Below are 14,471 nucleotides of genomic sequence, written 5' to 3' on the forward strand. Positions count from 1 at the left end.
TAATGCAAGCGCTCCCATAACTCGACCACGATAGTGATGCATAGTAAAGCGCCGTCTTTACGTGCGCACACGTGGTCTCATTATGGGGTTGAGAGGTCGATGCAGTAATGTGTTCACATGTAGACTCCTGTCGTATTCGACAGCTCGTGTCGGAGTGCCCTCGTCGTACTGTGAAAGTCTCGAAAGATTAAATATGTATTGCAAGAACAAGGAAATGTGCAGTGGCGACAATCTGCCTTCACATAGGCGCCATCGGAGCCCGCTTAACTAAAGCTTATTCATCTTACACTACATTTGTAGCGCTTCCAAAGTGCTCTTAAACAACCAACTGAATGCGAAACTCGATTCCATAACGCCCTCTATGAAGCTTTCCGAAATGACGAGCTTGACTCGTTAGATTTGGTATCGGCATCACAACTTCGAGAAAAATGAATGAGACTCATTCATGACCTTGCAAAAGCAATACTTGCGAAGGTAGATTGCTTGTCAAGCACTGGTGGTTTAATCCTGCCGCAGAAATATGTTCAGGCAAACGTGATTACACCAACCGGAGAGCGATACATAAATGTGAACGCACGATGCTATAACTTGTCACTGTTTAGATGCAAACGCATGCAAGATACTGCACATTCACTGGGCGCACTACGAACGCGAGTCAAGGAGAAAGCGTAGCACAGCTACGCGAATTGATAATTCAGCGCTGTTTCTCTGAATCTGCAGAACATACTGGGCGTAGGTACGAATTGGTATATTGGTGGTTGATTGCGGCGCCATGCATATTTTTTGAGCATAACTTATTTGTTCCCCACTAGAATCCCCAACGTGCTCACAGGGGTATCTACTATACTGGGTGAGTGAGTTAAAGGTCACCAAGCGGGCCAGGAAGACAGCAAGCGAGCAAGAGGTAAGGCTCAGACAAGACGCACCGATTGAGTGAAAAAAAAAAAGAGTACGATCGCACGAAAACCAATTTTATGCCAATATGTGCGTGGGAATAGCCCAGGACCCGTACAATTTAGCACCGGACTGTGTACTGCCCGCCCCGGACAATCTTAAAACTGATGGGCGTTTGCTGAACTATTTCAACGTAGCAGCACAGCCGCAACTAACGGCAGAAACGTAAATTCTCGACACAAACAGCCACGCAGGAAACAAAGAAAAGGGGGTCCGAAAAGTTAGCGCGCACTCGTACCTGTAGAAATTCGCTGTCGGACCTCTGGCGATGTTGGGCGCATTTCCTTTCGCGCAGCTTTGCCTTCAACGCGTTCGATGTTGCGCGCACTTGAACCCCGCGTTCGAGCGTTTTGCGCAAGACTGGGGCTGAACGAAGCGCGATGGTGGGTGTACGTATTACCCGTGCCGCATTTCGAAACGCACGCAGCGCCCGTGACTGCGAGCCCTGTTATCTGTACAAACATGAAAGAAAAAAAAAACGAAATTCGGCGATGGCAGCAGGCTGCACAAACAAGCGGGTGCGCCCCCGATGAGACAGCTGCGCGCACAGCTACACAGTCGGGCGCCTGGCCGAACGTCGAGGCCTACAAGGTCGCCCGGGCGCACGCAGGCATTGCACGGCTGACGGGCGGGCGCGCGATTGCACACTCCGGATCTTTCCATTTGCGACCAAGACGAAACTCAAAGCTCAGAAAGCGCAACACTGACATAGGTGACAGAATGACCGAGGAAAGGAGAACATGTTCGCGCGGTGAAGACCAATGGAAACGGCAGTTAAAAATAAAAAAAAAAATACGAAGAACTAGTAGAAGTTGGTCTTAGCACTGAATGACAAAGTCGGTGAAAGCTTATCTACGTTTCTTAGGTTGTTTTGGAACTTTTGGTAATTATTACTACCCCCCCCCCCAAAAAAAAAGACTCGTAGAACTGAATGGCGGCAAAGGTAACTATTACTAGCATTATTTAATGGTGCAATGGCTGCAGCGGCCATTCAGAGTCAAGGTTATGAGATAAATGTGCAGAGGTCCTACGGAGTTCTGAATGAATCTCTCGTCCACAGTGTTCAAAAACAAATAAACTCCGTCGTAGGGTACTGATGAGGCTGTAATTAGCAATGGTGGCATGATGCACAATATGTTAGAAAAGGTTGTTGTAGAGTGGGCATTAAAAAAAAAAAAAGAAGAAGGAAAGAAGCGAAAACTAACTATACGGCACACGTCGTGTAGCTGAAGGAAGGGCGGCCTTGCGTTTTGCAGCTTCGAGTTGTGTCGCTATGAAAATTTACGTTTGCGAATCATTTCGTTTGCGAGCTATATTCGTTAAAGGAGATATTTGCCTGGTCGCGTGTTTCTATTTACGCCCAAGCCCACTGCTCGACTGCTGCGCCACCATGCGCCGCTCGCGTGTACCACGTTTCTAGGTGCTTTTTCCCCGAAGCGCCATGGTGAGCGTCCTAGATCCTTGCAGGTATACTTGGTGGGAAGTAGCTGTTATGCCTGCGCGCACAATCTGCTCGCCCAGCTGTCGCTAAGAGAAAGTATGTTTTTCAAAAGACGTCGGTCTAGGCTATTTCGAAATAAGAGTTGCGTGCGGAAGCTGAAATAACACTGGACGAAAAATTTCAGATTGGATAAGGGGAAAAAGGGACGTGATAAGAAGTTGGTCGTGGTGTGCGAGGCGCTTCGATTTACAAAAGCTGGGATAATCGTGGGGCATGGAGGGCTTCTCGCACCACGAGGCACAACCAAGTATGCGTAAGCACTATGCCACTTGCTCATCTCCACGCAGCCCGGCGTCATTACCAATGTTATGATATTTGATTAGGCCAGTACTAACGACAGCTGAGTGGCAGCACGAACTGGCGCCGACGGCGGCGCAAGGAGCAGTGATGACGCAAGCAAAGTACTGCAGGAAGGCGCGCCAGGTGCGCTGATGACGTTCCGATCATTATAAGCCGTTATCGCTCTTTAGCGTTTTATCCATCCGCGTCGAACCATTATTGAACCGTGAGCGTACTCAGGCGGCGGCTTCCTATGGCACTGCCGCGCGGGCCGCAGCTTGAAAGTGATCTACGATGCCCAGAAAGAGTGCCGACTGCTCGTAGCTTCGCGCGCTGTGTTCTCGCCGCTTACGTGTTGAAGAGACCCGCGCGCCCGTAACTTGAAAGCGGAATTCTTTTCGAAAAGCCCATTTTGTCTTAGCGACAGCTGGGCGAGCAGATTGTGCGGCCAGGCAAAACAACTCCCTAGTCCCACCAAGTACCTAGGAGGATCTAGGACGCTCGCCGTGGCGCTTCGGGGAAAAGTACCTAGAAACGTGGTACACGCGAGCACCGTCAGCACTGTGTTTTCGCCACTTCGTTGGCGTTGAAGCGGGAGGCAGCGCAAAGGCACATTCGCTCGCTACTGCAGGCGCTATCTCGAAAGCGGTCGTCTTATTACGGGACAGTTTTCCCGCTGAGTGAGTATACAAATGCTTACGCGTTTAAAATTAAAGCTTACCTACACCGCCTAAACTCTGCGAATGCCGGCTGGCCCGAGCAGACTGCTCGCCCAGGCACAGCCAGGGACGCGAAACCAAAAACCTAGAAGGGGCTTTAGGACAACCGGCGTTTCGGCGAAAAACTACGTATATAAATGTACGTGCGGGCAGCGCATGGCGGCGCAGCGGTCGAGAACCGGGCTTGGAAACACGCTGCCTGGTAATACGCCCCGCATGCTGTTCCGGATGCATGATATGACAATGATACTGACCATTGTACCCATGCGTACACGTTCTCATACCGCGCACACGTGGACACAGTATAGGCACAACTAACGAGCATAAGCAAACACGGTAGCAACTAATTAATATATATATATATATTTATATATATATATATATATATATATATATATATTAGTACTCGTTGTGCTCAATATGACAATGCCCCGAAAATGCGGTGCAGCTCGAAGTTTCCACGTAAATTTAAGAGCAGATGTGAGGGAGGGGCTGTTGCGGCCGTAGAGGACATGCAGACGCACAAAACATGATACAAATCGTCGCACGCATTACACAGGTGCGATCGCATCGATCGCGACGTTTGACCGAATACGTTGCAGACATGATACGGTCACGCCTTGTTATACGACTCAATGGTTTTCAGACGAGTGGGAAAACAGTTCCACTCGTCTGAGGAACTGCATATCCGTCTTAGTTGTCGGGCTACTGCGCGCGCTTTTTCTACTTTGCGACGCGTCTTACTTCTATGCTCACAGTGAACAATGTATACGGGGCAACAACTATTTTATATTTTATCGAAAGAGTGCGGAAGCATTGTTCATTTTACTAACTTGCTATTAGGAGTGTGTTACCACAAATAAGAAGTTGAAAGTAGGCTTATTTGTGACAAACAGTACGCGCGGGTAAATTCTACACTATTCACAGCTGCAAAGTTTAGCAGGTGCCAAATTACCTACAGCGTCAGGGCTTCAACGCTATGGAAGCAGCTGATGACTCATGCCTCTTTAACTATAGTTAATAAGGTAAAACGGCAAATTATGTGAAAGGCTTATGTGTAAATGAGAGAGAGAGAGATAGAGAGAGAGAGAGAGAGAGAGAGGAAGGAAAGGCAGGGACGTTGACTAGAATGTCTAGTTTGCTACCCTACAAAATTATAAATAATTTGGCCAAAGGTATAAGGCGAAGAGAATAGGCGAAAACAGGCAGTAAGCGAATGAAGTTGGAAGACAGAGAGCGAGTAAAGATGTCTATTAAAAATCATAGGAGTTGACAAACTTATCGTGGATAGGAGAGGCAACCGCGCATGTTCGGCGCAGACTACGAATGAAATGTACAATTCTTTTTCTGACAACGAATCAACTCGCACTGTTATACTCGAGCGATTCTAAGTGTCAAAACACGTTAATTAACGGCCTTGCGCATACACAGAAACTCAGAATACGCAAGTATATACCTTGAATTGTCGCGTGTCGCTATGGCGCAGAGCCGCAGATTCGCGAAACACGCCTGGCATCGAAACGCTAGCTCGCCGAGGTTCCGCCTCTCAGACGACGAGCTGCTTGTGCTCGTTCTTGCCTGGTGCGGACGTCTAAATTCTGCAGATGTTCTGTAGCGTGAAACGAACTATCGCAACAAAACAAAGAAGGTGGGGGGGGGGGGGGCAATGAGTTACAACTGCATTCGTTTTCAACCGCTCACTGCTGACGATGATAAATTTCTTGGAGGTCAAACATTAGAATATAAAAAGGCATGGTTGAAACGAAACAAACGAATGTTGAACGGGAAAGTGTAATCAAAGGCGCCAAGAAGAAATAAACGCTGCCTCGAGAACGGAGGAGTGTCACGTGATGCCCACGCGTTGTATGTTATACTTACGTAAATAGGTCTTTTGAACGTCATTTGACCGGTAGTCCCGCGCTTTCTTTCCTGAACGTGCTTTCTGCCTGCGTCTTCCAAGTGGTCAAATTAATCTGGAGGCACCCAATTGCGGCGTCCGCCATGGCCCGCACATTACCCTTGGGCGTTAAATCACAACGATCAACCAACTCTTCGCCTCCACTATTGAAACGCAGCCTTCGTGGTGGTAAACTTTTCACGCCATGCATACCAGAAGAACAGCTTAACCTCGCATTGTTTTAATCTTCCTCCACTCAAATCTCAATCTCGACAAAATGATGTCTGCTGGCATACCCGTTGAAATGGGGTGGCGAGAAATACCAGCCAGTGACAGTTAATCATGTTTTACTGCATTTATTGCAGTCCAGTATTTTGCCTATATTTAGCTTGCAAGCGAGAGAGAAAAGGATGCATAAAAAGGCAGGGAGGTTAACTAGAGGCGATTCCGGTTGGCTACCCTGCACAGGGGGAGGGTTAAGGGGGATAAAGAGAGAACGAGTGCAAGGGGGAGATAGAGAGAGAGACGAGCACGAACAAAGCGCGTACGCTACACAGCGGTAGGGGGAGGCGCTTTAACGTCTATCGTGAAGCCCGTAGACCGCGAGAACCTTAATAACGCAAGTATGGCCTTCAGTAAGGTCACCTCTGGCAGCGACGACTCCGGTTTCCATCCCTCCAGCGTTTTTTTTTTTTTTGCCTATTCTGTAAACGTCTGACCACATAACCGTCTGTGGATTACACTTAGCTATCGCGGAAGGGGAGACTGCCTCTTGAATGAAAGGAAGCAAGAAAGCAACAAGAAGTCACGTAACTCGTCAGACGGACCTTAACCACGTCGTCTACACGGAAGCTCTGCACCGCGGGAGTATTGCCCGCGTCAAACAGCACACTCGCAGGTGTGGAGCTCGCTCGTTAACGTTGCCGTTTTCGTTGCCGGAGTTTTCGGTGACAAGCTTCATGCGGGTAGGAAACGAGAAAGACCGAGGAACGAGTTCAGGGCGGGGCTGGCTAGACGGGCCACTTTTTTCTTTTTCTACTATCTTGCGCGACAGCCCCGTGACCGCGCCATTATCTTATCTTTATACCCGAACACCTTTGTCACGCCAGCAGGCTGGCCCCATCACAGGAAATTCGCGAAGGCTGGGCGGGCGCAGAGAATGAAGGCGAACTAGAATTTTTCTGTCCGATTGTCCCGTAACGCTCTTTCTGTGAGAATGGCGCACCTGCTTCGTAGCGGTACGGATTTGTGAGCGCGTGCCCGGAGATATGCGAATGTATGCGGTGTGGCCACCGTCAGCGTATTGCGCGTTGCAGACCACGCAACGCAGGACGTCTCGCGCCTGTCCTAGGAACACGGAGGGTTGCACCAGCGGTGCTACCAGAGTCCTTGGACCCTGGCAGCTACTGCACCGAAGCCATTATAACGATCGCTTGGCCTTTGGTCAAATGACGGTTTGCGAAGAAAAGCACTTCTTGACGTTAAGTTCCATCCATCTATCACGCAGTAAAAATTTGGCAGCTGCACGTGAAAGCGAAGCATTAAAAGCGACAGCAAGGCTCAGCGCAGTGCTTAGGGAGCCTCAGAACATTACGCTAGCGTGGCGAGGGTTGCCGTCAGGGGCACCGCAGGTGCCGCTCCTTGACGGTGGCACGAGATGATTTACGAAGGAAAACCATTGGCGATCGTCAGCGCCCAAGGGAAAAAAAAAAGTAGGTAGACTTAGCTAGACGTTTAATATCCGTTTCTGCTCAGACCAGCGTATATGCAGCCTCCTTGTACAACGCGGTGTAGTATGCGCGCAGCTTCTCGGTGAAAAAAAAAAAGCGAATGTGTGCGCGCGCAAAAAGCAAAGTCGACCGAGCTGAACTGGGCGGTGCGACCACTTGGCTTTGCCACTTTTTGCAGCTAAACGCACCGCGCGCCTATGGAGGCCTATAAACCGCCACACCAAACCACACCATTTCATTTGGAGTTACTTCATTTGAGCACTTGGAGTTACTTCATTTGAGTTTGGAGTTACTTCATCTGAGTTTGGAGTTACTCCATTTGAGTTTGGAGTTACTTCATTTGAGCGAGCACTTCATTTGGAGTTACTTGAAAGCACGCGTCTGAAAATGTATAGTCGCTATATATATACAAGCAATACAGAACGAAAAATACAGTGCATAAATACGGTGCGGTCTTCGAAAACAACACAGCGAAAAGCATTGAGCGCACTCGAAAATTGTTTTTCTTCGAAAACAAAGGCATACTAAACAAGTACTAGACGCCATACTGAATAGTCACACAATTTAACTACAACTTGCCTTCATTATTTGTAACTATTAGCGCTTGTATATTACGTGTTAAACTCGTTTGTATGCCCTGGTGAAGCTCACTTTTGATTGTCACATATCTCCGTGCGTGCATTATGTTATCAGCGTGTTTTTCTCATCTGTTTCTATACCTGCTCATCGCAGTCTGCCGCGCGGCCGCTTGTGCGTGTCTGACTATATTTACGAACTCACTGTGGTGCTACAAGCCTTTGCCTTCTATATCCACATGTTCCTGTGTGTATAGGGCAGCCTAGTGTAGATTTACGGCCCTATGAGGTAGTTTATTTTTCTTTTCTTGTCAACCTCCCTACCTTTCATTTATCATTTGCTCTCTCTCTTTCTCTTTTCTTGTCACATGTACTTTTTTTATATTGTGCCTGCTATGCGAAAACAAGTAGCCGTCACCGATGTGGGGCGACTACCATCTCTCTTATTTTCATTCCAATAAAAAGGAAAGAAACGCGAGATAGAGAAAATGGTATGCACGCATGCAGAGGGTACTGTTGCGTTTCGCCTGCGACACGTGGTTTTGCCGGCGCGACGGCGGCGGGGCGGCGGACATTTTGGCCCGATCGTCGTCACCGCAACACTCATCGCCAGGTGTTTCCAGGCGCGTCTGCGGCGATGCGACCGCCTAGGGATTTCGTTCCAGTCATTGTGCCCGAAACAGGCGAGGCCAAAGCAGGGATCTCCTTCCAGTTATTGGGCCCGAAACAGGCGATGCCAAAGCAGGGATCTCGTTCCAGTCATTGTGCCCGAAACAGGCGATGCCAAAGCAGGGACCATCTTCTCGTTACAGTCATTGTGTCCGACCGGCAGCGCCACGACAGTGTGCTGCGCAGCGCCACGACAGTATGCTGCGCAGCGCCACGACAGTGTGCTGCGCAGCGCCACGACCAGGTGCTACGAGTCGTGCGCAGCGCCACGACATGGTGCTACGGCATCGCTACGACAGTGTGCGTCACCATTAGCCCATTGTACATTCACGTGCTCGTCTTTTGAGGGGTTCCTTCTTGCCCTCAACTGCGAGAGTATAAAAACAGCTGCCCCCGGACGCCAGAGGAGGGCTCCGATTTCTTCTGCTGAGTGAAGTGCTCTCCCGTCTCTCTACTTCGGTCAAACCTGACCGCCAACTCTTTGCGATGTTAAAATAAACAAGTTGTTTCGTTGTTACCAGTCGACTCATGCTTTGCCGGGACCTTCGGATGCTTCGAGTTGTACCCCAGGCCGCCAGGCCAACGCTACCCTTGGGGCTTGCGACCCAGGTACAACCACGGGCGTCAGCGCCGAGTTCCCAACAGATCGTACCAGCAGTCAGATCCAAACATCTGGTTGCCAGCGGTGAGATCGCCTACGACTTCAAACAACGGTCTGCCAGCGGCGAGATCGCGACAACGGAGGCCAGCAGCAAAGAGATGCAGTTGACAGTATGCTGAGCAGCTCAACGACGATCCGGGAGCAGTGCAACGAGCCCTGTGTGACGACTGGTTGCCTGCAGCGGAACGACTGCGCGGAATTCCTGCCTGCGAGGTTTGGTGAGTGCGGGACTTTCTTCTTCTGAGCTTTGCCAGGCTTTTGTTAGTGTTGGAAACAGAGCTGGTAATTGTGGTTGTCGTTGCTGCCGGGTTAGTTGCGGCAAGACAATAATAGGCAGTAGAGAAAGCAGCATTCAGAGCAGCCATGGATTTGAAGTCGTTGCGCAAACCGAAATTGTTGGAGCTTGCAAGAGAGTTGGGTCTGGATGTCTCAGACAAACTCAGAAAACCTGAACTGCTAAAGGCTATTCTTGAGTTAGAGGCTGAGGATGACGAGCTGTCGGAATGCCTTGAGACTATTGACGAGAGGTCAAAAAAACAGGAGCGCGAACTTAAAGAACAGAAAGAGAAAGAAGAGCGTCAACACGCTTTGGAAATGAAGCGTCTCGAGGTAGAGATGGAACGCGCTCGTAATGGAAGTCAGGCACACGGTGCAGGAGAACGCGTATTGTTCAAAATGACTGACCTGATGCGGCCGTTTAAGCTTGGAGAGGACATTGGTTTGTTCCTGGTTAACTTTGAGCGAACGTGCGAGAAGCAGGGGTTCTCTCGGGAAACGTGGCCACAGCGCTTGCTCACTTTGTTACCCGGCGAGGCGGCCGACGTAGTCGCTCGCTTGGATAGAGAGGAAGCAGAGGATTTCGACAAAGTAAAATCGAGTCTGCTAAAAAAGTACCGGCTGTCTGCGGAAGCGTTCCGTCGGAAGTTTCGGGAAAATGAGAAAGGCAAAAGTGAGTCATATACAGAGTTTGCGTATAGGCTTATGTCGAACATGCAGGAGTGGCTCAAAGAAGAGAAAGCGTTTGGTGACCACGATAAAGTTCTGCAGTGTTTCGGGCTAGAACAGTTTTATAGTCGGTTACCGGAGAACGTGCGATACTGGGTCTTGGATAGGCCAGACGTGAGTACGGTGGCTAGAGCCGCTGAGCTAGCCGAGGAGTTTGTGACGCGTCGAGCTCGCGGAGCTAAGGACGGTCAAAAGGGTGAATTTGGCTCCAAGTCTGAGAGGCCAAGGTTCACGCCCATGAGATTTAAGGGGGACACGCGTAGTGAGGATGCGAGTGAAAGCAATCCGACCAAACGTAAAGAGACGGCAGCCGAAGCCGAACGCAGAAAGCGGTTCGAGATGAGGCGAGCGGGCGTTTGTTATACGTGCCAGAAGCCGGGTCACTTTTCGGCGCAGTGTCCGGAAACAACACCAAAAGTTGTGTTTTTTTCAATAGGCAGCACTGACGAGAACATGAAGCTTCTTGAGCCTTACATGCGAGACCTCCTCGTAAACGGGAAAGAGTGCCGAGTGCTTCGCGATTCCGCAGCTACGATGGATGTAGTTCACCCATCTTACGTAGAACCCCATATGTTCACGGGCGAGTGCGCATGGATCAAGCAAGCCGTGGAAGCTAATAGCGTGTGTCTGCCAGTAGCAAAGGTGCTTATTGAAGGACCTTTCGGAGCGCTTGAGACAGAGGCGGCAGTGTCATCTATGCTGCCACCCCAGTACCCGTACCTATTTTCAAACAGGTCCGATCACCTCCTGCGCGAGAAGGGGCTTTTGTTTGGTGAAGCTAGTGTTCAGGCCTTAACCAGATCGAAGGTTCGGGAGCTCGCTGCAAAGGCGGTAGTTGCGGGGCCGACGTTATCAAACAACGAAAAAGGGTCAGAGGCGCAGCAAGCTGATATTCAGAGCACGCCCGAACAGAATAGAATTGAGTCTGTAGCGTTGAAGGCGCCAGATACTGGAGAGGAAAATCCCGACGCGGGAAAGTTAGAAGAGCTATCTACTGATTTGCTCATCGCGCCTACGTCAGACGGACTTGATAGGTTGCTAAAAGTCAGCCGGACGGCTTTGATAGCCGAGCAAAAAAAGGATGGCAGCCTGGAAAACGTGCGCTGCAATGTCAAAGAAGGTATCGCCAGGAAAACTGCGCGTTTTGTGGAAAGAGGTGGAGTCCTGTACCGGAAGTATCTAGACCGCCGAGGAGTGGAGTTCGATCAGCTGGTCGTGCCTCAATGCTATCGTCAGGATCTGTTGCGCTTGTCACATGGGGGTTCGTGGTCCGGACACCTAGGAGTTAAGAAAACTAAGGACCGTCTCTTGCAAGAGTACTATTGGCCAGGGTGTTTTCGGGACGCAGACCATTTCGTGAGGACATGTGACACTTGTCAGCGGGTGGGCAAACCAGGGGACAAATCGAGGGCGCCGTTGAAATTGGTACCTATCATTACGGAGCCTTTTAGACGGCTCGTTATTGATACAGTGGGACCTCTGCCGGTAACAGCCACGGGGTACAGACACATTTTGACTGTGATCTGCCCAGCGACAAAGTTCCCTGAAGCAGTGCCGCTTAAAGAACTCAGCTCAGTTGAGATAGTCAATGCACTACTGTCCATATTTGCGCGAGTTGGTTTTCCTGCAGAAATTCAATCAGATCAGGGCACAGTGTTTACTAGCGCTTTGACGACAACTTTTCTCGAAAGGTGTGGGGTAAAGCTGCTACACAGCTCAGTGTACCACCCACAGTCGAATTCCGTTGAGAAGCTCCACTCCGTCATGAAGCGCGTGTTGAGAGCCTTGTGTTTTGAACATCAAACTGACTGGGAGCTGTGTCTGCCTGGGGTGATGTTTGCTTTAAGGACCGCGCCGCATGCGGCTACGGGGTTTTCGCCAGCTGAACTGGTGTACGGTCGCTCGCTTCGATCTCCGCTTCGCATGCTTCGAGAATCATGGGAAGGTAGGGGCGACGACCCAGTCGTGGTGGAGTACGTGCTTAAGCTCCTCGAACGCTTAAGAAGGGCACAGGAGTTGTCAGGTGAAGCAATGACAAAGGCCCAGCAGAGGGCCAAGGTTTATTATGATCGGACAGCCAGGGCCCGTCGTTTTGAGGTTGGCGATGAGGTCATGATATTGCGCACATCGCTAAACAACAAACTAGACGTGCAGTGGGAGGGCCCAGCGCGAATTGTTCAGAAACTGTCGGACGTTAACTACGTGGTAAGTCTGCCAGGAAAGCGGAAAGCACAGCAAGTTTACCACTGTAATCTGCTCAAACCTTATAGACAAAGGGAAGCAGTGGTGTGCATGATGGTAAACGTTCCTGAAGAGCTTCCGGTCGAGCTTCCGGGACTAGGCTCAGTGACGAACAGGGAAGACACCGGTCAAGTCATTAGTGACCTTATCAGTAAAGCACCGCTGTCGCCTGAGCAGAAAACCGAACTACACCAGCTATTACAAGAGTTTCAAGGTCTGTTCTCTGAGAGGCCTGGTAGGACTTCTGTACTTACTCATGATATAGAACTTACCTCCACAGAGCCAGTACGATCCAAGGCGTATCGGGTGTCACCCCGCCAGAGCGATATTATGGAGGCTGAGGTAAAGAAAATGCTACAGCTCGGTGTTATTGAGGCAGGTGAGAGTGATTATACCTCCCCTTTGATTTTAGTTGAGGTACCGGGCAAGGAACCTCGTCCTTGCGTCGACTACCGCAGGCTTAATTCCATCACTAAGGATCAAATTTATCCGATCCCTAACATCGAGGAGCGCCTTGAGAAAGTTAGTAGCGCTCAGTTTATTTCCACCCTAGATCTTGTCAGGGGTTATTGGCAGGTTCCACTTACAGAAGAGGCTAGTAGGTATGCGGCGTTCATTTCACCAATGGGAACATTCCGTCCTAAAGTGTTGAGTTTTGGTTTGAAGAACGCGCCATACTGTTTTTCAAGTCTCATGGATAAAGTGTTGCGGGGACAGCAAGAATTCGCTTTACCGTATCTAGACGACGTAGCGATATTCTCCGCATCCTGGTCTGAGCATATGACACACTTGCGGGCAGTGCTAACCCGCCTGCGCGAAGCAGGCTTGACAGTAAAGGCTCCTAAGTGCCAGTTAGCACAGGCCGAGGTTGTCTACCTCGGTCACGTGATTGGTCAGGGTCGTCGCCGCCCCTCTGAAATAAAAGTGGCCGCTGTGCGAGACTTTCCGCAACCGCGCACAAAGACCGATATTCGGTCGTTCTTAGGTGTCGCCGGCTACTATCAGAGGTACATCCCTAGGTACTCTGATATCGCGGCTCCCCTGACGGATGCTCTAAGAAAGACAGAGCCTCAAACAGTCGTCTGGGACGAGACCAAGGAAAGAGCTTTTAGCGCCCTAAAGAGTGCCCTAACAAGCCAGCCTGTGCTACGATCGCCAGACTATACAAAAGGGTTCATTGTTCAGTGCGATGCTAGTGAGCGAGGCATGGGCGTTGTACTGTGCCAACGGGAAAATGGAGAAGTAGAACACCCCGTCCTGTATGCTAGTCGTAAGCTGACCAGTCGTGAGCAGGCGTATAGCGCCACCGAGAAAGAGTGTGCATGTCTCGTGTGGGCCGTTCAGAAATTGTCATGCTATCTAGCCGGCTCGAGGTTTATCATTGAGACAGATCACTGCCCTCTCCAATGGCTGCAGACCATCTCTCCCAAAAATGGCCGCCTCCTGCGCTGGAGCCTCGCTTTACAACAATATTCCTTTGAGGTGCGTTACAAAAAGGGGAGTCTCAACGGTAACGCCGATGGCTTAAGTCGAAGCCCCTAACGTAGGAATCAGCCTCAAAATTGTTTGTTACTGATGTTTTTCTTCCTGAGGCAGGATTTTTTTTAACATATTGCTTTTGTTTAGTGTTTCAAAGTGATGATATGCTTTCTAGTGCAATTTTTCAATTTGTGGACGCGTTCTGAGTGATGCTAGACTACTGTAAGGAACTAGGCAGTGGTATAAAAAGGGGAAAGAGCCTGGCAGGGCTTAGTGAGGGTTGTGCCGTGCTTGCTGACTGAGCGGTTGAGTTTTCAGCGTAGTTCTAACGCTTGCCGGGAACGAGAACAAAAATGTGAACTCTCCCGAAGTCACTTTGCAGTGTCCCGTGCGAACCTGAACGAGAGAACGAGGCCTTCTCTGTGCGCTGCGCTCAAGAAACGTCAAGGGACGCCCGACTTCGGTTATGAGCATCATCGAGCGACATCCCTCCGGACAGCGGATGCAGTCCCCTGTCCATCGGGATCTCCTTTCCCCGGCGGGGCGGTCTGTTGCGTTTCGCCTGCGACACGTGGTTTTGCCGGCGCGACGGCGGCGGGGCGGCGGACATTTTGGCCCGATCGTCGTCACCGCAACACTCATCGCCAGGTGTTTCCAGGCGCGTCTGCGGCGATGCGACCGCCTAGGGATTTCGTTCCAGTCATTGTGCCCGAAACAGGCGAGGCCAAAGCAGGGATCTCCTTCCAGTTATTGGGCCCGAA

General features: G+C 50.3%; 1 protein-coding gene across 2 annotated transcripts in view; it reads right to left on the reverse strand.

Moving 5' to 3' along the window:
• Positions 1-14,471, reverse strand: part of LOC142572574 (uncharacterized) — a 64,815-nt gene that overhangs the window by 14,912 nt on the left and 35,432 nt on the right. The window contains exon 1 of one of the 2 annotated variants that reach the window (XM_075681786.1): positions 1,193-1,326. The exons of the other annotated variant lie outside the window; for it this stretch is intronic. Coding sequence (XP_075537901.1) covers positions 1,193-1,235 — 43 coding nt within the window. The 5' untranslated portion in view covers positions 1,236-1,326. Of the gene's footprint in view, positions 1-1,192; positions 1,327-14,471 lie in introns of those variants that run through there. 2 annotated transcript variants of the gene reach the window in all.

Source organism: Dermacentor variabilis, chromosome 2 (assembly GCF_050947875.1).
Source record: "Dermacentor variabilis isolate Ectoservices chromosome 2, ASM5094787v1, whole genome shotgun sequence".
NCBI lineage: Eukaryota > Metazoa > Arthropoda > Arachnida > Ixodida > Ixodidae > Dermacentor > Dermacentor variabilis.